General features: G+C 49.6%; 1 protein-coding gene across 6 annotated transcripts in view; it reads right to left on the reverse strand.

Moving 5' to 3' along the window:
• The window catches only part of SBNO1 (strawberry notch homolog 1), a 1,344,504-nt gene that overhangs the window by 934,745 nt on the left and 384,776 nt on the right, over positions 1-24,983 (reverse strand). For all 6 annotated transcript variants that reach the window (XM_078667602.1, XM_078667600.1, XM_078667599.1 and 3 more), the window contains one exon: positions 14,856-14,946. In XM_078667602.1, coding sequence (XP_078523728.1) covers positions 14,856-14,946 — 91 coding nt within the window. The remainder of the gene's footprint in view (positions 1-14,855; positions 14,947-24,983) is intronic.

Below are 24,983 nucleotides of genomic sequence, written 5' to 3' on the forward strand. Positions count from 1 at the left end.
ACCAACAGTGCTTTATAATTAGTTAACGAGTGTTTATACATCTCTCTCTCGTGAGAGTCCTAGTGGACTCTCCATTTCCTCTCTTGGCGTCTGCAACCCTGTTTTTCGAGTCTTAGGGCATCTGAGAACCAACAGACGGACAGCTCCTACTTAGACCACTTTTGTTTGTTGGAACTAGTTGAGAGAAGGCAGCATTAAGCCAGGTGGAATAGGTCTCGGCTGTGAGTTCGGGATTGTCCCCCACAGGAGGACGTGAGAGTCAGTTGTTGCTCCAGCTGATTTTGATAAATTTTTGCCCAAGATCTATACTTGGTTGATATGGACCTCGTATTTAGGGCAGTATAAGTGGTAGGGCAGTTTATCTTAAAAAAGATAGCTGAGAGGTCTGACCAGATCAGAGGAAGTACTCTAAGACTAGAGGTCGTTAATGTTCGAGAACAGCGCATCAAGCGTGTGACCCCCATTATGAGTGGGATCAGTATTTAGGAATTTGAGATCAAAAGCCACCATGATTTCTAATAAGGAGATTGTATCCTTGTCTTTTGTATGTTCTAGGTGGAAATTAAAATCTCCAAGTACCGTAAGATTGGCATTGCAGACATCTGCCTCGAGTAAGGAGCAGATGGAGTTAAGAAAACCGGCTTTGGCACCAGGAGGGCGATACATAAGGGAGCCCTGAAATGTGTAGTTATTTGTGAGCCCAAATTCGAAAGATAGTGCTTCACAGCGCTCAGCCTGTATAGTAATAAATGTGGCACTAAATTTCTCCCTGTGAACGACTGCCAATCCCCTCCTATTCTGATTGGACAATCTTGCCTATGTAGCTGGTACCCAGAAGGCATGGCTGCAAGCAGCTCTGGCATCAAAGTGTTAGAGGCCCAGGTTTCTGAGAAGGATTAGTTACTTACCTGTAATCCTAGTTCTCTTCCAGGGGTATATTCATTAAAGTCATAAGCACTGAATTATCTCCGCCCATGAGCGGGAACCCGGAACACATAACAATATACATATATATGTGTAAATATATCAAAAAGTACATTGTACTAAAATAATTACACACATATACATGTATAACAACCATAATATGCAGCCTAACATATACACATAGGCTAATAAAGCCAACCTTACACACGTTCTGAAGCATGAAAATATGCTAAATATAAATGCAATAAACAGGCATGAGCCCAAAATGCATTTCATAACCATGAAAAACTTTTATTTTCATCAAAGAACCTGTTGTAAACAGTTATTAGCCTAAAAGGCTGCATATGAAAAATTGTCTGTGTACAGAAAATCAGACTGGCACCCTGCCTTTAAGGCCCCAGAGAATCTGCACACTTTGCCTTTAAGGCCTCTAGGAGAACTCTGTTCCCATCATGCACCACAGGTGACAGTTAGGTCAGTTCTTTTGTACGGTACAGTAAACTTTTAGCAGGAATCTGCACTTAAAAACTTCATAATACATATTGAAAAAACTTCAATGCTACTGCTCGCCCGGGGAGGCGGGAGGGTGCTTATGACTTTAATGAGTATACCCCTGGAAGAGAACTAGGATTACAGGTAAGTAACTAATCCTTCTCTTCCAGGGGATACTCATTAATAGTCATAAGCACTGAATAGAGTAGCAAGCTCATACCCACTAGAAGCGGGCGAACAGATAAATGCATAGATGCACTTTTAACAACACAGTGTTTAACTAGAAACAGCAAACACATTTCTGAGTGATGCTTGTCCCACTTGTGCATCAACCTGCGCATCAGAATCCAAGCAGTAATGACGTGTAAACGTATGCACTGAATGCCAAGTAGCTGCTTTATATATCTCTGACATAGCCACATTCCTAAGGAGAGCTGTGGTAGCAGCTTTCCCTCTCGTAGAATGAGCCCTAGGTCTACCTGATAAAGACTTGTGGGCTAGCTGATAAGCCAGTAAGATAGATGACACTATCCATCTAGAAATGGATCTCTTGGATGCTGCCAAACCATTATTCGTAGGACCATAGTTCACAAACAAACGGTCCGTGTGTCTCAACGACTTTGTTTTATCTAAGTAAAATTTCAAAACCCTCTTTAGATCCAATGAATGCAAAGTCCGCTCAGCCGGACTCGAAGGGTTTGGAAAGAAAGTAGGCAATGTTATGGATTGGTTCACATGAAAATCCGACACCACCTTTGGTAGAAAAGCAGGATGAGTCCTAAGCACCACTCTGTTTCCATGAAAAACTGTGTATGGTTCCTTGCAACACAGAGCCTGAATCTCGCTCACTCTACGAGCAGAAGTGATGGCTACCAGGAATGCTACCTTCCAAGATAAGTGTTGCAAAGAAGCTTTATGTATGGGCTCAAATGGTGGACCCATCAACTTAGTCAATACCACATTAAGCTCCCAAGGTGGAGAAGGAGACCTGACAGGAGGAAAAACCTTCCTTAACCCTTCTAGAAAATCCTTCACCACAGGCATCCGAAAAAACGATATCTGTGTAGGCGATTTCTATAAGCCGTTATTGCAGCAAGATGGACCTTGATAGAACTAAACTGCAAACCAGACTCAGCAAGGTAAAGAAGATAAGGCAAGATCACCTGTTCTTGACCATGAATAGGATCAAGACCTTTACTCTGACACCAGAGGTAAAAGCGTTTCCACTTAAATCCGTAGGATTGTCTTGTAGAAGGCCGCTTTGCCTCCTTAAGAATGTTCATACACTCCGGATTCAGCTGCAAATGTCCGTACTGGATGACTTCAGGAGCCATGCTGCCAAGCGCAGGGAGGGCAGATTCGGGTGAAACATTCGCCCCTGCTGCTTGGACAGAAGATCCGGGCGACAAGGCAATCTCCTGTGTGGCCTGATGGACAACTGGAGGAGATCTGGGAACCACCACTGGCGTGGCCACTCCGGGCAAATCAGTATCATTCTGGAGTTGGTCTTGTACATCCGGTTGATCACTGCTGGTATCAACGGTGTCGGTGGAAAGGCGTACAGCAAATTTTGACACCAGTCTATCAAAAGGGCATTCCCTTGAGACCCTTTCTGGGAAAACCTGGACGCGAAGACGGGGCATTTTGTGTTTGCCGCGTCTGCGAACAGATCGATGTCTGGTGTTCCCCAAGCCTGGAAAATGCTGTGCGCGACGTCTCCGTTGAGAACCCAGTCGTGCGCTTCGACGAAGTCTCGGCTGAGGCCGTCCGCCTCTGAGTTGAGACTTCCTGGTAGGTGAACTGCTGTTATGGACAGGTCCCTTGCAAGTAACCAATGCCAGATGGTCTGGGCTTCTATGGACAGAGTCCTGGATCTGGTACCCCCCTGCTTGTTTAGATAATACATTGTTGTGGTATTGTCAGTTTGTACCAGAAGGGACCGAGTCTGTAGAGATGGAGCCAGAGACTTGAGAGCAAGATGGACCGCTCTGAGTTCGAGTAGATTGATGTGATATCCTTTCTCGAAGTCTGACCATAGCCCCCAACCAAGGAGGGAGGCATCTGTGATGAGAGTCTGCGTTGGTGGGTCCTGATGAAAAGGAACTCCCTTCATCAAGTGTGCCTTCTTCATCAAAGAGGGAGGAGTCACGGTCCAAGATGGCCGCTCGGGCTCCCGGCTCCGCCGGCCGCGGTCCCCCGCCGCCACTTCTAGCGCCCTAGCTAGCGCCTCTCTTGTGCTCCCGTGCTGCGGAGATGTAGCGGTGCTGATCTGTGCACGCCCGAGCTCTCTGGCGGCTTCCTAGCCGGAGATGCGTCGCCTTGAAGTTTGCGGCCCGCCCCTGCCTGCAGCCGGGGTCTGGGGTACTCGACTGCCCGGCCACTAACGCAACAACAGCGGCAGGGTGCGTGGCGAAAGTGCCGGTCTGGAAGGCTGACGACCCGGCCCTACTGGATTGTGAAGGCGATTTTCACCCACCGCCGCAGCAATGATTGGACTCGATTTGCTGCTTTCCCCTGCTTATCGGAGCAACGGCCCCCCCTCCAGCTGGTCATTATGTGTGTGGGCGCCCTGAGAAGATTGTGTCGATCCCGATGGCGGTGAGTGTCTCCTGCTGCCCATGCTGGGATTGTTTGCCTGCTGATTGATTAGCTACACTACCTTTTCCCAGTCGGATACCTTGATCCACCTACACCTGTGACGGAGAGATTGAGTGCATTTGTAATTTAAACTGGGCGGGCCTGGGTCGAGTATTGTGATGCTATTTCAGTGCAATCCGGTGCGGGACTCTCTACCTCTGGCTCGCCCCAACTTCTCCCCGGCCTCTTGTCTATACTGCGGCCCTCTCTCAGGCTGTCTGGCCTGCCACCCGTCCGGCTGCCGCTTTGGGGGCCTCTGCCACTTCCGTTTTGCCCTGTGGTCCTGCAACATGAGTCGGATCTCCTGGATCACTCCCCCCTCCCCCCCTGCAGCATGGCACCAATGGCTCCAGTGCTCTGAATGTGCTGCTCATGGCTCCCGGAGGCCACACATCTTCCAGGGTGGTTGTATCCACACACAACCCACCGGCTGCCGTGGCAGCGCCTCACGGCCAACGCGTGATCGCAACAACACCTTCACCACCTTGCGCTCTCTGACGCCCACCGTGCCGGATGACTACAAGCTCTCCTAGATGGCAACGTGCCTGCGGCTGGCCTTCAGCGTCATCTCTCACCTGGGCTCCCACCTTCTCTCCTGGACTTATTGACTTTTGTTCTGTCCTGACCGACACTTGGCTGCTGTTTTCAGACAGTTTCTCTGGACTCTAGCCCTCCTACCATGCCCTCGGCCTTAACCCTTTTCCCCGTGGATGATCCTCAAATGTTTCCTCCCTTTTGTGCTTCCCCTTCTCTCCATACCCTTGCATCCCTCCCACCCTCCCTTTGTGCTGTGACAGCATCCACACTTATGGAACTCTGCTCTTTGACTTATTGTAATAACTCTAATTAATGGTATTTGCTTTAGACCTGGCACCATATACCATTCCTATGTGATTTAGAGATTATTCAGTCATATCCCCTCCCTATGTATATAGAGATAACTCTAATCACTAGTGTATGCAGTAGACCTTTGTATTTTCTACCACTCCTATGTGACCATTAGAGTATTTCCGGTCATATCCCTTCCTATGTATATAGAGATAACTCTAATCACTTGAACATGCAGTAGTCCGCTTTGTTCTTTTCCATTCCTATGTGATTTTTAGAGTATATCCAGTTTTACCCCTTCCCTATATATATATAGAGATAACTCTAATCACTAGTTTATGCAGGAGTCCGCTTTGCTCTCTAACATTCCTATGTGACTCTTAGAGTATATCCATGTGTATCCCCTCCCTAAGTAGATAGAGATATCACTAGTATATGCCTAGAGTTTATCCTTTTGCACCTTCTCCTTGTGTGACTATCTCTTGTACATTTGCAATTTGTTTTCTGTTGTACCTGTTTTATAACGCATGTAATCCTAAGTATAGCCAGGTGTATCCCTTCCCCCGTGTGAAGAGATAACCCTATTCACTAGAACAAAAAGAAATGTGTTCCTTATGTAACGTAACTGATTCTATGTAAAGTGCTTTGATAACATGTAACTGAACTGGTGCTATGTAAAGCGCTCTGATAACCTAATCGGTTCAAGTTCGCGCTATATAAAACTCTAAAAATAAATAAATAAAATAAAAAAATCCACCACCGAATGGAATCTCTTGCCGACTGTTGGAGATGAATTCGATCCTCCCAGCGTCCCGTACTCTGTTTCCACTGATCTTCCAGACACTGCTGCAGAGGACGCATCTGCAAACGAGCGTTTGGCACGATGAATATGCATGATGCTATGGACCCCAGGAGAGAGGATACTTGCCGAACTGTCGGACGAGCATACTGGAGGAGAAGCACGCACTTCGCCTTGATAGATGACCATCTCTCCTCCGAAGGACACACGTTTTCGTTTTCTGTGTCCAGCTGCGCACCCAGGTAGTGGATTTTCTGGGTGGGATTCATTATGGACATCTTGTAGTTGACTTGCAGACCCAACTTGCACATGAGTTGGAGGCATATCGATAGATGTTCTTCTAGTAGCGATGGGGATGAACTCTTCAGAAGCCAGTCGTCTAAGTACGGATATATGAAAATCCGTCTCTTTCGAAGACAAGCTGCCACTACCGCCATACATTTTGAAAATGTTCTGGGAGCTGATCTCAGGCCAAAAGGGAGTACTGAGTACTGGTAATGATGAACCCCTACTTGGAACCTGAGGAACTTGCAATGCTTTCTGGATACCGGAATATGAAAGTACGCATCTTTCAGATCGATGGAGCACATCCAATCCCCTTGGTGTAATTGAGGGAAAATCTGATGAAGAGCCAGCATTCGAAATTTCTCCTTCCGAATGAATTTGTTCAATACTCTCAGATCCAGAATGGGTCTGAACTCCGTAGCTGGACCTTTTTTCTGTACGAGAAAAAAATTGAGAGTACAGGCCTTGACCTCTCTGTTGAGATGGTACTGGTTCTATGGCGTTCTTCTTCAGAAGGACGTTCGCTTCCTGCTGCAAGCGCCTTATATTCCACTGAACCATCCTTAAGGGGCGAATGAAAGGAGAGGGCTTCTTGAATCTCAAAAGGTACCCGCTCTGAATAATACTCAGCACCCATCTGTCCTTTGTGATTTGCTTCCACTCGTCCAGATACCACACAATACTTCCTCCAACCGGAGTGGCACACGGTTGTGGAGGAAGCATCCGTTCATTGCTTTTGAGGCTGCTTGGTAGCAGAGGATTGCTGCCTGTTTCCATTGCCTCTGCCTCGCCCAGGTCGTCGCTGTTGAAATTGCGACCTCTGCTGATTCTGGCTTTGATTTTGCGAGGACCAATTCGACTGTTGACCCCTCTGCTGAAAAGATCTTTTGTCAAAGGGACGAAAATTACCCCGACGTCGAAATTCTTTTTTCTTTTCAAGACCGACAGCTTTCAGGGTGTCCAACTCCACTTTCATTTTAGACATTTCGTCGTCAGCGTGAGAGCCAAATAGAGTCGAACCATTGAAAGGTAAATTCACCATCTTTCTCTGCGCCTCTGGCTTAAGTCCCGTAAGGCGAAGCTAAGCCGTACGTCTAGCACAAACACCATGTGCATAACCATGAGCTGACAGATCCGCCGCATCAGCAGCCGCACTAATACTCTGGTTCGCCACCAATCCTCCTTCTTCCACTATTTCCAGGAAGTCTTTCTGATCCTCCTTAGGGAGTTTATCTGCAAAACGAGTCACTGAGTCCCAAAGCAGACGATCATAGCGACCCAATAAGGCTGACGCACTGGCCACTCTCATGACCGAACCGGAGGTGTTGCACATTCTTCTCCCCAAGGAATCCATACTCTTACTATCCTTTTCAGGTGGAGCAGAAGAGGTAGATGCCGCAGAATGTGCTTTTCTGACTGCCGCTACAATAAGTGAATCCGGAGGAGGGTCAGAATGCAAAAATAAAGGATCCTCTGCTGGAGCCCTGTACTTCTTAGCAATCCTAGAAGGACCAGAACCCACCGTGGCCGGAGTTAAGAAAGTTCTCATTGCTGGTTCTATTAATCCGGGCACTAACGGTAGAAGAGGTCTACCAGTCGTCTTGTGATGTAGGGTTTCAAAGATGACTGACGTTGCTATTTGAGGAACTGCCATCTTGATCTTGAACTTATTCGCCCCACGACACAACACATCATTAAATGTGCCCAAATCATCCACTGGAGACACTCTGGAAGGGGGAGTAGATGAGATTGTGGGAGAATAGTCTCTATAGGAAGATCTTAAAGAAGACTTCGAAGACGTAGAAGATGAGGAAGGAGACCTACTCCACCTTGGAGGAGTTGACGATCGCTGCCTCATTCGTTCCCGTGAACGTGATTTCTCTCTCACTAAGGACCTAGAGCGTGATCTTCTATGCAGCTCCGTCTGAGGGACCGGAGCCCTCATCCCCATCAGTCCTGCATCTGGACGCATTTTCCAATGTCTCAGGCTTTCCAGCCACCTCGGTGACAAGTTAATAGGCCGCCCTACACGCTCAGGTGAAGCCTCGGGTGACACCTGCACAATATTCAGTCCAGTTGAAGACTTGGAGGCTCTGGAAACTACACTGTGCTCAGAAAACAATGAGCCAGATGGAGTCCGTTGTCTGGGCACCAATTGTCTATCATCCGACACCTGTCCTGAGGTTGAGCCCGAATGAGCCACCACAGACGAGTCCTGGTGCACTACCTCTTGTCCCACCGCAGACCTGTCGTCTTGCTGGTCACGCGGAGAAGACAAATGTTCTGGACTGATGTCTGACCTCGACAAAGACCTAATTGAGGTCCGAGAGGCCGGTCTGGATAGTCTCGACGCCGACCCATGTTCGGGTGGGGGAGACCTAGACACTCCATGCTTCGAGCCCGAAGCAGACTTCGACATCGACCTATGTCGCGATGGAGACCTTGATCTTCTCTTTTTAGGTCTCGACGTCGACTCCTTCGACGTCGTCCTTTCTCTCGACGTCGACCTCTTCTTCAAAGACATCGTAAGTCTTTCTCTCTCGACCTCGGTCTCTCCTTCGACGTCGACACTTTCCTCGACGTCGACACACCATCCTTCGACGTCGACACACCATCCTTCGACGTCGACACACCATCCTTCGACGTCGACACACCATCCTTCGACGTCGACACACCATCCTTCGACGTCGACACACCATCCTTCGTCGTCGGACGCCTCTCTTCTCTCGACGTCGACTTCTCACGAGCCTTCGACGTCGGACATGGCACCCCCGACGTCGTCTTTACAGCAATCGACACCAGATGTCTCGACGTCGAAAAAGATTTCGACGGCGACCGCCTCGACGCTGAACCTTGCCTCGCCGGCGAAGTCCTCGACGTCGACGGAGCCCTCTTCGACGTCGACAATGTCTTTTTTGACGGCGACGCTCCCTGGAGTCGAGTTTTCTTAGATCTACCTTCTGGAGACGCTGATCTTCAACGTTTAGGATGAGAAGATGGCTTGGAAGAGGAGAATAAGCCCTTGGAACTCTTCTCACCACGGTTTTCTCTCTCCAGGAGGCCCAGCAACCTCATTTTCTCCCTTTCTCTTAAAGTTCTACTAGAAAGGTTGAGGCAGTGATAACAATCCTCCACCTTATGAGAAGCTGGAAGACACACCACACAAACAGTGTGGATCCGTTTTTGACATCTTCTTCCCACAGGAAGGACATTTGTAAAATAAAGGTGGCATTCTGACTAAAAAATACCAACAGTTAGTCAGAACAAGATAGAAAACACCACCAAAATATTCTTTTGTCAAAAAAAGGTAAGAAAAAACCAACTTCTGACAGAAAACACTACAAATGAGCAGAGCTCAAGTTCCAGGTTCCTCACAGAACAAGCCGGAAAAAAGAACTGACCTAACTGTCACCTGTGGTGCATGATGGGAACAGAGTTCTCCTAGAGGCCTTAAAGGCAAAGTGTGCAGATTCTCTGGGGCCTTAAAGGCAGGGTGCCAGTCTGATTTTCTGTACACAGACAATTTTTCATATGAAGCCTTTTAGGCTAATAACTGTTTACAACAGGTTCTTTGATGAAAATAAAAGTTTTTCATGGTTATGAAATGCATTTTGGGCTCATGCCTGTTTATTGCATTTATATTTAGCATATTTTAATGCTTCAGAACGTGTGTAAGGTTGGCTTTATTAGCCTATGTGTATATGTTAGGCTGCATATTATGGTTGTTATACATGTATATGTGTATAATTATTTTAGTACAATGTACTTTTTGATATATTTACACATATATATGTATATTGTTATGTGTTCCGGGTTCCCGCTCATGGGCGGAGATAATTCAGTGCTTATGACTATTAATGAGTATCCCCTGGAAGAGAAATAAAATGTCAGGTTTATGCGAATCGCTAAGATCTGCTACCCCAAGTGCATATTTTACCAGTGAATGCGCATTAAATAAGGTGCAGTTTATACCATTAGAGATCTATTCTCCAGATCTCTGGCTGAAACCAAGCGAGCTAACCAATGTGAATGGTCCAAACAGCCGGAAACCACAGGAGGGGCAGATTCCCTCCGACCCCTGACCGAGAGCTAATGTATTAAAACAATGGCATATATGATCATGCCTCCTTAAATCCTGCAGTTCCCTACTAGGAAACGAGATTCTAGTCCTGTAGTCTGATGCAAAACTGGCAGGGGTTCTGGCTTTAGGAGCGGCCCAGGCGCGGACTGGCACAGACGGGCGCAGACGAGCTTGCTTTTGGCGCACCTTACTCTGCACCGGTTGTTGAAAGGTCCTCCCAAATGAGTCGATTGCCGGTGCAAACAGGGTGGGAGTGGGCACCCCTGCCCTTTGCCTGTGCAAAATCTCAATGGGGATATGAGATGTTCTGCCCAGTTTTCCCTCTAGCTCACTACAGTGTGATCCACTAGGTCTGTTCATGCAGTGTGTTACTGTCTGTATTTATCCCACTGCAGGGAGTCAAAGAACGCTGGTCATCGACGATGCCAGCGCACCTGACGAACTTACGACGCCGCCACCCTCCATGCACTCAACACCGGCCGGAACCCCGCCTGCTACCGAGCCACCCCGAAACGCACCCACGGACCCTTCACCTGCCAAGCCTGCCAATTCACCTGCCTCCGAACCTGCACCGCACCCGCCAAGCCGAGCTCCAGCAACAACCACCTCAAGTGCATCCTGCTCAACACCCGCTCCATCCACAGGCACGCCATCGAACTCTGGAACCTCCTCGACACAACATCACCAGACGTCGACTTCCTCACGGAAACATGGATGTACGTCTCCTCAGCCCCCGACATCGCCATAGCCATCCCGGAAGGCTACAAGATCACCCGCAGGGACCGCGTCAACCAAACCGGAGGAGGCATCGCCATCGTCCACAGAAACACCATCCGCATCACGACCAACTCCGACGACACCCTCACCTTCGCCGAGCACCTTCACTTCCAGATTCACACCGACCCCAAGACCACCCTCAGAGGCACCCTCATCTACAGACCCCCGGGACCACGCACACAATTCAGCGAAGCCATCGCAGACTTCGTCAGTCCGCACGCCCTCATCTCCACAGACTACATCCTCCTAGGGGACCTCAACTTCCATCTGGAGAACAACAAGGACTGCAACACCGCCGCCCTGCTGGACAACCTCGCCAACCTCGGACTCAAGCAACTGGTGAACACCCCCACCCATTACGCCAGCCACGCGCTTTACCCCATCTTCTCCTCCAGCAAGCACATCTCCTTCAGCCACTCCACCGAACTACACTGGGCAGATCACAGCTGCGTCCACTTCAACTTCAGGAGAACCACTACCCACCACCACCCGCAACAGGTTCCCCGCAGAAGCTGGAGCAAGATCACCACCGACCAGCCCACCACCGCCCTCAGCCAGAATCCGCCCACCAACACGACGGACCCCAACGAAGCAGCCCGCAACCTCACACAGTAACTCACCAACTGCGCCGATGAAATCGCACCACTGAAGAATCCGCCCAACAGACCGGGCAGCAGGAAAGCCCCGTGACTTACCAACGACCTCAAAAACTCCAAGAAAACCTGCCGCACCCTCGAGAAAGCCTGGCGCCACGACCAGACAGCAGAAAACATGACAGCCCTCAAGAACGCCACCCGCAAACACCACCAGCTGATCCGCACCACCAAGAAGACAACATTCAAAGAACGACTGGACAACAACACCCACAACAGCAAGGAACTCTTTAGCATCGTTAAAGAGCTCTCCAACCCCAGCGCCTGCAACAATGACATCACACCCTCGCAAGACCTCTGCGACTCACTCGCCTCGTTCTTCCACCGCAAGATCGCTGACATACACAACAGCTTCGGCGCGCTGACCACGCACCCAACCACCAAACCAGCGCCCCCCACCACCACCCTGTGCACCTGGACCCCGGTCAGCAATGAAGACACCACCCGCCAGATGAACACCATCCACTCCAGCTCCCCTACCGACCCCTGCCCACACCACATCTTCAACAAAGCAGACTCCATCATCGCACCCCAACTCCGGAACATCATCAACAGCTCCTTCGCATTCCGCCACCTTCCCGGAGAGCTGGAAACATGCAGAGCTGAGCGCCCTCCTGAAGAAACCCACCGCGGACCCCACGGACCTCAAGAACTTCCGCCCCATCTCGCTCCTCCCCTTTCCAGCCAAAGTCATCAAGAAGACCGTCAACAGACAACTCTCCACCTTCCTCGAGACCAACGGATCCCTCGACCCCTCACAGTCCGGTTTCCGAGCAAACCACAGCACCGAGACCGCCCTCATCGCAGCCACAGACAACATCAGGTCTCTGCTCGACAACGGGAATACTGCTGCCCTCATCCCCCTAGACCTCTCGGAAGCCTTCGAAACCGTATGCCACCACACCCTGATACAGCACCGCAGCAACCCCGGAATCCAAGGAGCAGCCCTGGAGTGGATCATCTCGTTCCTCGCCGGAAGAACCCAGAGAGTCCGCCTACCCCCGTTCCGATCCGCGGCCACCGAAGTCATCTGCGGCGTTCCGCAAGGATCCTCACTCAGCCCCACCCTCTTCAACGTCTACATGAGCCCTCTCGCAGCCATCGCTCGCCAACATAACCTCAACATCATTTCCTACGCAGACGACACCCAGCTGATCCTCTCCCTCACCAACGACCCCGCCACCGCCAGAGCCAACCTCCAGGAAGGAATGAAAGACGTCGCAGAATGGATGAAGATCAGCCGTCTGAAACTGAACTCAGACAAGACGGAAGTCCTCATCCTCGGACCATCTCCCTCTGCCTGGGACGACTGCTGGTGGCCCCTTGCCCTGGGCACCGCCCCAAGCCAACGGACCACGCGCGCAACCTGGACTCCTCCCTCATAATGACCAAGCAAGTCAACGCCGTCTCGTCATCCTCCTTCAACACTCGGCGCATGCTCCGAAAGATCTTCCGATGGATCCCCACCAAAACCAGGAAGACGGTCACCCAGGCCCTTGTCACCAGCCGTCTGGACTACGGGAACACCCTCTGCGCTGGAACCACAGCCAAACTCCAGAAAAGACTCCAGCGCATTCAGAACGCCTCAGCACGACTCATCCTGGACATCCCTCGCCACAACCACATCTCCGTCCACCTGAAAGACCTGCACTGGCTCCCCGTCAACAAGAGGATCACGTTCAGACTCCTCACCCACAAGGCTCTCCACGGCACGGGCCCGAAGTACCTTAACAGCCGCCTCACATTCTACACACCCACCCGTCAGCTCTGATCCGCCAGCCGCGCCCTTGCCTCCGTCCCACGAATTCGCAAATCCACCGTCGGAGGAAGATCCTTCTCCTACCTGGCAGCCAAGACATGGAACTCCCTCCCCACTCACCTACGGCTGACCCTGGACCATCTCTCCTTCAGGAAACAACTCAAGACCTGGCTGTTCGAGCAGTAGCGACCCCCCCCTCTCTCCCCCCCCCCCCCCCCATCAGCACCTTGAGACCCTTACGGGTGAGCAGCGCGCTATACAAATTTGTTGAATGACTGATTGTATGAAGAAGTATCCTCCGGGTACTTCCACGGTTTCAACAGGGAGATCAGAAGTGACTCCCAGCATTTGGGTGTCAGAGCGTCTGCCTCCCATGCAGCCTTGTAAAGAGTCACCTACTGGGACACCAACAATGAGCTAACCATCTGGTTGAATTAAGCAGGGAGACTGTCTACTCTGGGGTTCTTCCCCGTAGCCATGTCCTTGATGGCTTTCCCAATCTCAGTCTCCGTGACAGGTAAGCCCAAGTCTTGCTGGACAGCATCAGGGAAATGTTGCAGGGCCCTTCCAGACACAAAAACAGTAATTGGTGTCGTCCGTCACCCGGTACGAATCCCTAAATAGGGACTAAATGTTGCAGAAACTCCAGATAGATGTCCGACTGGATGAGCAAAAACCTTCCATTTGCAGCCCAAAGTGCATTTGTGACCGGCAAACGCCGGTCTGAGGAGATAAGCCTGGTCCTTTGGGGGCCCTTAGATAGGGTAGGGTGGCTTTCAATGGAAGGAATACCTTTATCCCTAGCCTTCCTAGCATATTCTGCCTTTCCATCTGCAATGTTTTGATGTCTGGGACTCTTCCAGACTTCCACGCAGCCCAACCTCCCCTTGTGTCTTGAGATTTCTGGATATTTGTGACAAAATTTGCTTTCTTATGCATGTGATTTTGTAAAGTAGACCACATTTAGGACATGTTGATCATTCTATGTCTTCATCCTTGGACAGGAGGGGAGGCTTCTGAAGGACTTTTTTAGGCCATAATACAACTGATAAACAGCTGGGAAAGTATTTCTAATCCAAAAAAGAGTAAGGGGGGAAAAAGGCCCTAGTTCAGGGATCCTTTACACAGAAGGGAAAATATACCTGCAACACCTGCTATTGTATGGCATGCTGGTATTTAATAAAGAGGTGATGGGTACGTACAAGATGCCAAGCCCTGGTAAGCTGCTGTTGATCTGTCTTAAATTATTTTTTTCTTTTGAAAGGATTCTGGAAAAAAACTCAAGCAAAATAAATTTGCCCTTGTCATTTTGATTATTCAATTGGCTTAAAAAAAAATGAAGATTTGTCAAAACTAGCAGATCGGTTTTTAACAGGTATGCAATTTATAAAGAGGATTTTTCACAAAATGTCAATTAGTATATTGTGGAGATGTCTGGTGTTCCACACAAGAATTGGAATAATAATATTTTTTACCAGTGATTCATTCCCACTAAAGGAAAATTAAGAATTCAAAGTAAATCTAAATATAATGTGATATATATACACACACACACACATATATACATATACACATAAAAACATGCACAGAAAATTTGCAAAAAACTGCCTATTACTCTACCTTGTTTAACGAGTGAACGAGGATATTTTTAGCACCAATGTCTCTTAAATCTCTTTCAGCATCATACTTTAAATCGTTAGACACGCTAAACCTGCAACATTAAGGAAAACACGAATTAACATTAAATAGAACATTTGCAAATGGAATGCATATAATATAAAAATGTTCAGAAAAATCGTGAGGAATCCAATTTTCTACATATAATCAAAACCATTGCAAAAGCCAACACTCTCAGTCCATAACAATTTGATGAGTTTGTGTTAAGGCATACGTCCTAGTATGCTGACAATGTGCAGAGTAACTGGGAACCTCCCACATCTCCCCCGCCCACCAAAACTTAAGTAGCTAAAGAAACTAAAGCTGAAAGAAAGTTGAATAGTGCTTTGTGGTACCCCGGTGCAAATGTTAAAGTACTACCACGACATAGCTCAGCTGAGATGCCAAATGAGCCTAGCACAGTGAAAGAGAAATTATGAAAAATGAACAGAGACAAAGAACGAGATGGACAGGGAAACAGGACAGAAAAACTAGGAGGGGGGGGAGAATGGACAGAACAGAAATCAAGGTGTAAATTAGGGTGTGGAAGAGTCCAAAAGGCATGGGAGGTCGGTACAAAGAGGGGTGAAAACAGGAAACATGGACAGATCAAAGGGTGAAAGAAATGATAAATAGAACTGGTAACACGAGTGGATGGATGAAAGGTCAAAAAGGATAAAGGATGTAGCGACCATGGACTGAAAGACAGTCAAGTCAAGTCAAATTTATGTTTATTTAGATCAAAATCTTTAAACAAGTACAAATACAGTTACCAATTTTAAAATATTCTTCAAAAGGGATAAAAGGAAGTAGTTACAATTAAAAGTGTTCCTCAGCCGATTAAAAATTATCCACACATTATATCCTTAACTTAAAAGCAAATCGGGATTGGGAAGGAGTAGTTTCTGTCCTGTAACTCCAGTTCTGTAGTAGGGGTATCTCTGTTATAGTCATAATCTAGTGAATAGTCCCGCCCATGTGCGTGGACCCCGGAGCAATCAAAAATAATCTCTTAAAGTGTCGAAAAATGCAGAACTGCACAGACACTTGAGAGAATTAAAGACAGATAATGCAGCCTATATCCACAGGCAACACTGTCCAGTACTTTGTGAGAAGTTGGCCTGATGTGCAGTGTTCACTATTCTAGTGATCACTATATATCAGTCCAAACAACCCTTATTGATGATTGGTTGTAAGTCAACCTTATAGACCAGCTATCCTAGTAGCATGGATACGAGCAGTCTAAGGCTAAGACTCTAGAGGGCGTGTTAAGCCAGCTGTTTTACCATCACATTACCCCTTGAACACCCAGTGAAAGGACACCACACAAGTGTTATGAAAATAAACAATGTATTTATTAGAATCACAACAGCCCTGTACTCTTTATGAGGACAGGGTGCTAGGCACACAACAAAACTCTTACGAAAATACTTAAGTTAGCACGGTATACACAAATGCCCGAGGGGCACGAAAAACCATATACTTTAAAAGTGGAATGCAAAATTACTAGCAGGTAAGTACAGTACTAATAGGCTTTGGAATCGCTAGGACTTGACTATGGAATCGTTAGATTACTTCTAGGAGGCCTAGGGGACTCGGGTGCAGAGTGGGCACTCTCACGCGGGATGCGGGACAAAGTCTATGATAGCTAGTAACGTTAAAGTTAGTGTTCACGGGCGAACCCGACCTGGTAGGGAGAAAACGACAGTGGATCCTGACCCTTGGATAGTGAGGCTATGCTGGGGCACCGAAATGCCGAAGTTACCTAGCCCAGGGGCTGCAGCTGCATATGTCTCAAAAGACGTCGGGAATCCTCGTTGCCGGACCAGGAGCCTGGAAGAAAGATGCTGGCAGGCGACCAGTGAAGAGAGTTCGAAGTGATCCAAGCCTGGATCTGGAAGATGGATGACACCTGAAAGCAGAGGGGACCAAGTTCGTGACTACTAGCCAGTAGTCAGTGGGCACCAGGAGGGCACCGGATGGTAGTCACCTCGACTAGGTGAGTGGGCGACGCTGTGCTCTGCAGATCTCACGGACCAGGAGGCGTTGTCGGCGACCAGGATGGAGAGGCGAGCTGTCCCACGATGGATGAAGCTGTCGGCGTCGAAGAACCCAGGATTGGGCAACAAAGCCTTGGCTAATTCAAGCCCACTTGGTGGACTCAAAATGGCGTCTTGAGTGGACCAGGAGGGTCCGGGGTGCTCCTCTTCTGGAAGGGAGCAAGAGCCAGTCTGGAGCAACCAGACTAGCAGCAGTGATGTCGTCGGGCGTCGTTCAGAAGGCCACAAGCCAGCGGGCTAGTAGCCAAACAACGCGGTGAGCAGCAAAAAGCAGAAGGGCCCCACGCCGATCGTGGAGATGCTGGGGGGCTGCTCTTCGGTGCTGGAGCTGCTCAGGGTCGGGGCTTCTCGGACCCCAAAGCACTCGCCAGGAAATTACTTGGCGGGCTTGCTGTGCAGAAGTCGTGCAGTCTTGGCAATAGTCGGTCCCTTGAGGTCTCGTCGCACTCACGGTTCTCAGCTTGGCTGTAGAGGTGAATAGAGGTCGGAGGTGCCAGGGAAGCCGGGTCTTGTCGAGCTGGGCAGTCGGATTCCGGAGGAAGGACTTACAGCAGACCGCAGTGTTCTTGCGATGGTGCCTGCGGATGCAGGGTGACTACTCCTTAGTCACAAGGGAGAATCTTGAAGAAGGAAATCTTGAAGTCCTTTCGCAGAAAGTCGTGTCTTGATTCCACAGATGATCTAATCTGGAAGGGGGCCTGCTCCTACCTTTATCTGGGAAAAGGAGGCTGGCACGCGACTAGGTCCTGCCCTATGGGTGGGACCAGGAGGGGGGTGATTACACCCACTTCCTTGGCGGGCTTTTCCCCAGCTCAGGGTCTGGAGTGTCCCTGGAACTGGTTCAAGCCGGCCTATGCATAGTGAGCACCGGGGTGCCACTTGCAGTCACCTTCCTCTGAAGCCCTGCCTACCTAGGATACACAAAATCCTGTCTGGGACGGTGCTGGCACCGCCCCTGGCAGGAAACCCTTTGTCCTTATCTCCTGCTCTGGGAGGACTCCCAGCAGCAGGAGGGCAGACTTGTGTCTCGGTGGCAGCATCCATTTTGTGGAGCTGAGGCTCTGTTTGACTTTAACCGGGGTTAGGGGTTACATACATGTCGTGTCCCTCTAGAAGGGTGGAATGCTAACCCCGTCGCCAGAATTGGCGAGGGGTTAGTATTCCAATTCGTATGACACCTTACTCGACATGTTTTGATAAAGCGATACCAGAGTTGGCATATAACCGCGAGGATTATAATGCACTTAAGAGTATATGGTATGCGATATCATGGAAACGGCTAAGGGATAGATCCCGAAAGCCGCAGACAGGCTCAGCTCATGCCAGAGCACCATCTCACACGATTCCAAGCACTCTGCCTTCAGGATTGTTAAGGCCTGCCATAGGAGTGACTGATAGGAGATCTGTGTGTCCATTTTAGGGTTAGATATAGGTATACTATATCTAAAGCAAAGGGTGAGTACACCACCTTGCCCCAGCTGTCGTGCAGCCAGTTGTGTCAGTTTAGTTAGTTAGTCCAGGGGTGGCACAATACATGCTTCAGCCCCTGGGAGACTTCTGGGTGCACCTCAGCCCTGGGTACAGGGACTTGGAGAGGGCCCAGTGCCAATTCAGTACCTGAGTACAATTTGGATAGAGAAAACAGCTAGGCTGTGGGTCTGATTAGCAGGCCCACAGCCAGGGAAAGTCGTAAACCAGTGCAGCAAAAAGCAAAAATCTGGGTGATCATAGGATTGCAGACCCTACTCTCCTACATACTTCAACTAGAAATTCCACCAAAAATCCACAAACAGCAAAGCCTGTCCAGATTTCCCTTGCTTTAACAGCAAAAACCCTCTGGAATAATAGAGAGTAAGACATGGACAGACAAGCCCCATAGGCTGCAATTATGTGGCTCAGAACAGGATACTGTGCCTTTAAGAGAACTTTCCAGAACTTCACAGTATCCCAGAATGCACTGCAGGTCCCTTTTACTTTCAGTTCTTTTTGAAAGGCGTAACACGCCAGACCTGTAGCATTCCTTACATGAATATCTTTCTCCACCGGGGAGGAGGGCGGGTGCTTATGACTATAACAGAGATACCCCTACTACAGAACTGGAGTTACAGGACAGAAACTACTCCTTCTGTAGTAGGGGATCTCTGTGTATAGTCATAATCTAGTGAATAGAATGGCAAGCCCATCCCCACACCAAAGCGGCGGTGGAGAAAAGAGAAATAACACCACTACTGTGCGAACAGATTTCGCAGCGAAGCCTGCCCAACCTGAGCGTTTGCCCTGGCATCAGTGTCCAGGCAGTAATGCTTAGCAAAGGTATGGACCGACTTCCAAGTGGCCGCCTTGCAGATTTCTGCAATAGGAACATTACGGAGCAAAGCAGTTGTGGCAGCTTTGCCCCTGGTGGAATGAGCCTTCGGTTTACCCCCTAAGGTCTTACCAGCTTTTTGGTAACACAACTGTATACAGGACACAATCCACCTAGAAATGGACTGTTTAGAGGTAGCAAGACCTGTCCTGACTGATCCATAATTGATAAACAATTGGTCTAACCTACGAATATCCTTGGTTTTATCCAGATAAAATCAACACCCTCCTGACATCCAGGGAATGCAGGGACCTTTCCGCTGGAGAGGAAGGATTCTGAAAAAACGTAGGTAAAGTTATGGTCTGGTTAACATGAAAGTCAGATATAACTTTAGGAAGAAATTTAGGGTGAGTACGCATAACCTTAGCTGCATGAAATACAGTATAAGGTTCTTGGCAACAACGCCTGAATTTCACTCACCCTGAGGGCCGATGTAATGGCCACGAGGAACGCCGCCTTCCAGGACAGGTGCTGCAACGAAGCCTTATGAATAGGTTCAAAAGGCTCCTTCATCAATCTGGACAGCACCACATTCAATTCCCATGAAGGCGAAGGAAGCCGGACAGGAGGGAACACTTTCTTCAAGCCTTCCAAAAAATCCTTGATCACAGGGATCTGAAAGAAGGAAGTCTGTGAAGGGCATTTCCTGTAGGCAGTCAATGCAGCCAGATGAACCTTAATGGAATGGACATTAAGGCCAGACTGCGCCAGATGAAGATAAGGAAGGATGACATCTTCCTTACATGTCGTCGGTGTGAGAAGTTGGCCTAATCTATGATGCTCACTAGTTCTAGTGATCACCTTGTATCAGTCCAAACAACCCTTATGGGGATTGGTTGTAAGTCAACCTTATAGACCAGCTATCCTAATGGCAGCATGGACAAAGCAGTCTTAGGCTAAACTCTTTTGGCATGTGAAGCCAGCTGTTTTACCACATATAACCCCTTGAATACCAGATGAAAGGACACCACACAGGTTGTAATAAACAGTATATTTATTTATAACAAACACCTCTGAACTCTTTATGAGGTCAGAGGGCGAAGCACATGACAATCTCAAGAAAAATACGATTAGTTGCACAAAATTACAATGGTGCCCTAGGGGCACGACAAACCATATACTAAGTAAATGGTATAAGGAAAGCAATAGAAGGAATGGAGCTGTCCAGAGGCTGTAGGTTCGCTGGGACTACACTATCCTAACCTCAGGTAAGTAATAGGAGGCCCACGGGACACGTGTGCAGAGTGTGAACACGTGAGATGCGGAACAAAGTCAATGGACAGTACTGTTTACGAAAAAGGTAAGTACGGACAGTCTTTACTATCTAGGACTAAAACGACTGGAAATCTGGACACTAGGAGAGTTAATCTACCCTTGAGCACCGAAATGCTCTTGTTACCTCACCCACGGGCTGCGGGTGCATAGGTGTCAAAGTGTGTCGGGTTTCCGCGTCGAAGTCTATGGAGCCTTGAAGAAAGATGCTGCAGGCGACCAAGTGGAAGATGTACGGTGCGATCCACGGGTGGATCGAGGAAGAAGAGGACCTGAAAGCAGAGGAGGCAGTGTTCAAAGTCACTAGCCAGTGACCGGTGTGGAACCAGGAGGGAACCAGGAGCTGTCGTCGCGATCAGATGAAGAGTGGACGCTTGTCTCTGCAGCCAAGTGGACCAGGAGGTGTCTTCGACGACCAGGATGGAGGCACGAGCTGTCCCACGCAGGCTCTCGCTGTCGGCGGTGTCGGATCCGGAGTCAACAGGCCTTGGCAAAGGCAACCCACGCGGTGAGTGGGAACGCGTCTGGTGCGGAGCAGGAGGGTCCGGGCTACTTCTCTTTTGGAATGAAGCAAGGGCCAGTCTGGAGCAACCAGACCAGCAGTGAAGATTTCAAGGATCGTCGTCTAGGAGGCCACTAGCCAGCCGGCAAGTGACCAGACAACGCGTCGAGCAGCAACCAAGCAAAAGGGCCCCACGCAGATCTCGTGGATGCTGGAGGGCTGGTCTTCGGTGCAGGAGCTGCTCGGGGCTGGGGCTTCTCAATCCCCAAAGCACTTTCACGAGGATGCCTCTGAAGTCGTGCTGGAAGCGAAGTGCGGTTTCTTCAAGATGGCCGGTCCCACGTGTCTCGTCGCACCCACGGATCTCAGCTGTGCTGCAGATGTAGGTTGAGGTCGGAGAGGTCTGGAAGTCCGGATCTCGTCGGGCTCTGAAGTCTTGTTCCGGCAGGAAGGACGACAGAGTGAACCGCTAGGACGCTTGATGGTGCCTGCAGTTGCAGGGTGGACACTCCTTGCCCACAAGGAAGATTCTTCAGTCTTCTGTGGAGCAGAACGTCGAAGGCCAGAGTTTCTTCTTGTTGAATAGTTCAGGATAATCTAATTTGGAATGGGACCAGCTCTTACCTTTATTCTCCTAAAGGGGGCTGCACTAGTGACTAGGTCCCTCCCATGGGTGGGACCAGGAAGGGGGGTGGTTACACCCCCTATCCTTTGTCCGGTTTCGTGCCAGAGCTGGGGCTGGTGCGCCCCAGCAACTGGTTTGAACTGGTGTATGCACAGGGCACCTTGTGTGCCCCAGGCATGTCTCATTCCTTTCAGGCCTGTCCTATCTAATACACAAAATCCTGTGTGGGGTGATGCTAGCACCTCCCAAGGCAGGAAACCCTTTGTCCAGGCCTCCCTCGTTGGAAGGACTCCCAGCAGCAGGAGGTCAGACTTGTGTCTGTGGTGGCAGCATCCATTTTGTGATGCTAAGGCTCGAGTGAACTTTAACTGGGGTTCTCAGTTACATACATGTCGTGTCCCTCTAAAAGGGTGGAATGCTACCCCCGTCGCCAGAATTGGCGAGGGGGTAGTATTCCAATTCGTATGACACCTTACTCAATATGCTTTGATAATGCTACACCAAAGTTAGCATTCAACCGCGAGGATTATAATGCACTTAAGAGTATATGGTATAGCGTTATCATGGAACAGCTATTAGGACTTGGTTCCGCAAGCTGCAGACGGGCTCAGCTCATGCCAGAGCACCATCTCACATAATTCCAAGCAGTCTGCCTTCAGGATTGATAAGGCCAGCCATAGGAGTGACTGATAGGAATATATGTGTCCATTTTAGGGTTAGATATAGGTATACTATATCTATAGCAAAGGGTGATTACACCACCTTGCCCCAGCTGTCTTACCAGCCAGTTGTGTCTGTTTAGATGGCCAGCCAGGGGTGGCATAATACATGCTTCAGCCCCTGGTAGGCCCTGGGTACACCTATGCCCTGGGTACCTACGGTACACTGTACAGGGACTGATAAGGTGGCCCAGTACCAATTGGGAAATGCACCTAAAGTACATGGATGTCAATTTAGAGAGAGAACAGCTCGGCTGTGAGTCTGATTAGCAGGCCCACAGCCAGGGAAAGTCGTAAACCAGTGAAGCAAAAAGCAAAAATCTGGGGTGACCATAGGATTGCAGACCCTACTCTCCTACAGTCGGGTCATAGTTCTTGGACTTGCACCAGATGCAAAACCTCTTCCACTTGTAAGCATAAGAAGTCCTAGTGGAAGGTCGCTTAGCCTCCTTCAGTATGTCCATGCAATCTTCAGTGAGATTGAAATGGCCATATTGCACTATCTCAGGAGCCATGCCGCCATACTCAATGACGAGAGGTTGGGGTGCAATATGTGCCCCCCAAACTTCGTGAGAAGGTCCGGCCGGCACGGCAGCTTCATGTGAGGAAGGAGAGACCAGTGAAGCAGGTCCGTGAACCACCACTGTCTGGGCCATTCAGGGGCAATCAGTATCATCCGCGCCCTGGACTGGGACAGCTTGATGAGAACCGTCGGAATCAGGGGAATGGGTGGAAAATCGTACAGAAAGCTGTTCGACCAGTTGAGCCATAACACATTACCCAGCATCCCCGGCTGGTAGTACCTGGAGGCGAAGTCTCGGCATTTGCTGTTTTCGGCGGTGGCGAACAGATCTACGTCTGGAGTCCCTCACCTTGCGAAGACTTCTAGTACTTCATCGTTTATGACCCATTCGTGATTTTCCTGAATCAGTCTGCTCAGTGCGTCGGCCTGAACATTCTGCACACCTGGTAGATGGGTAGCCATTATCGTCAGTCCTCTGGCCAGAAGCCAGTGCCAGATCGCCTGCGACAGGGTGCGCGATCTCGAGCCCCCCTGCTTGTTGAGGTAATACATCGGGGTCGTATTGTCCGTTTGCAGAAGCAGAGAGTTGGTCTGGAAGGACGGAAGAAAGGCCTTCAGCGCCAAGTGAACAGCTCTGAGTTCCAGGAAATTGATGTGGTACGTGGACTCCGTTTGGGACCACGTCCCTTGAATCTGTAAGTCTCCGGAGTGCGCCCCCCAGCCATGGAGGGACGCATCCGTCACGATAGTCTGCGTGGGGATGTCCTTGTGGAAGGGAACCCCTCTCAGGAGATTCTCCGCCGAACACCACCACTTCAGAGACTGAAGAGCATGCAGAGACAGTCGTATCCTGTCGTCCCAAGACCCTTTCCTCTGATCCCACTGATCCTCCAAGCAGTCCTGCAATGGTCTCATGTGCAGCCGTGCGTGTGGCGTGAGGAAGATACAAGAGGCCATCGATCCCAGTAGAGAAGACACCGTCCTCACTGTTGTAGATGGAGTGGTCATAAGAGCCTGAGCCTTCCGAAGGAGTGATAATCGTCTCTCCTCCGAAGGAGACACGTATTTGTTGGACTTGGCCCTTCTGGCAGGTTTACCCCTAAACTTTTTGCTTTTAATAGTGACCTGGTGATGGTGATTTTTGGGTTCTGCGCACTTTCACTGTGTCCCAGTAGAAAGTGCATGCGCACTTTGAGTGCATGTGGTGAGATAGGTCTGCCCTCCCATAGGAATGAATGGGGACTGTGTGTCCCTGGTAGCTCCTGATGCGTGAGGTGTGCATGCTCGAGTTTGGTATGTGTGAACTCGTGTGATTATGATGTATGTGGCATGATTGTGTCTTGTGCGGAAGTACCACTTCTAGACATGGCTATGTGTGTGCTGTGAAGGTGCTGGCGTGTGATTGGCTGGAGCTGGCTGGGATGCCAGGCTCCATGAGTCATGATGATGATGGGTCTGCCCGGTGGTGAGAGTGGAGATTAGCATGCTGATGGCTGGGGAGGAGTGTACCTGTGTCCTGAATGAGGCTGGGTTTTCCCCAGACAATGCTGGCTCCGCCCCCTGTGGTGCGACTGATGACCCTAGCCCTGCCAGTGAATGAAAAGGGTGATTGAGCACATCAAGAGTGCTCACCAACCAGCTGCGACTGGATTCTCCCCTCACCCTGTGCCAGAACAAAGGAATGTGGTGTATAAAAGAGGGGCTGTGCCCCCTTAGAAATTGTTCTCTTCCAGGATCCTGAGGGGGCTGCTGCTGTTGCTGGGCAGGAGGACCGCCACTTGGATTGTCTCCCTGCCTGGAGACCCAGTGAACTGGCTCTGGGCCCAGCCTTGCCCCCCTACCCATCTGAGGAACTTGGCTGGACTGTTTGTTCCCCTCAAGCGCTGGAAGCGCTTTATTTGCTATTAAAGCGCTTGGGAGCGCTGTATCTTCTCTGCCGGTGCCAACCTGGCATTTGGCCGCTTAATTGCCGCCCTCGAGGGATTCCCCGGCGTGGGGATCCCCCTTTTTGGCCATTTGCGGCGCG

The sequence above is a fragment of the Lissotriton helveticus genome, chromosome 11 (genome assembly GCF_964261635.1).
Source record: "Lissotriton helveticus chromosome 11, aLisHel1.1, whole genome shotgun sequence".
NCBI classification, from domain to species: domain Eukaryota; kingdom Metazoa; phylum Chordata; class Amphibia; order Caudata; family Salamandridae; genus Lissotriton; species Lissotriton helveticus.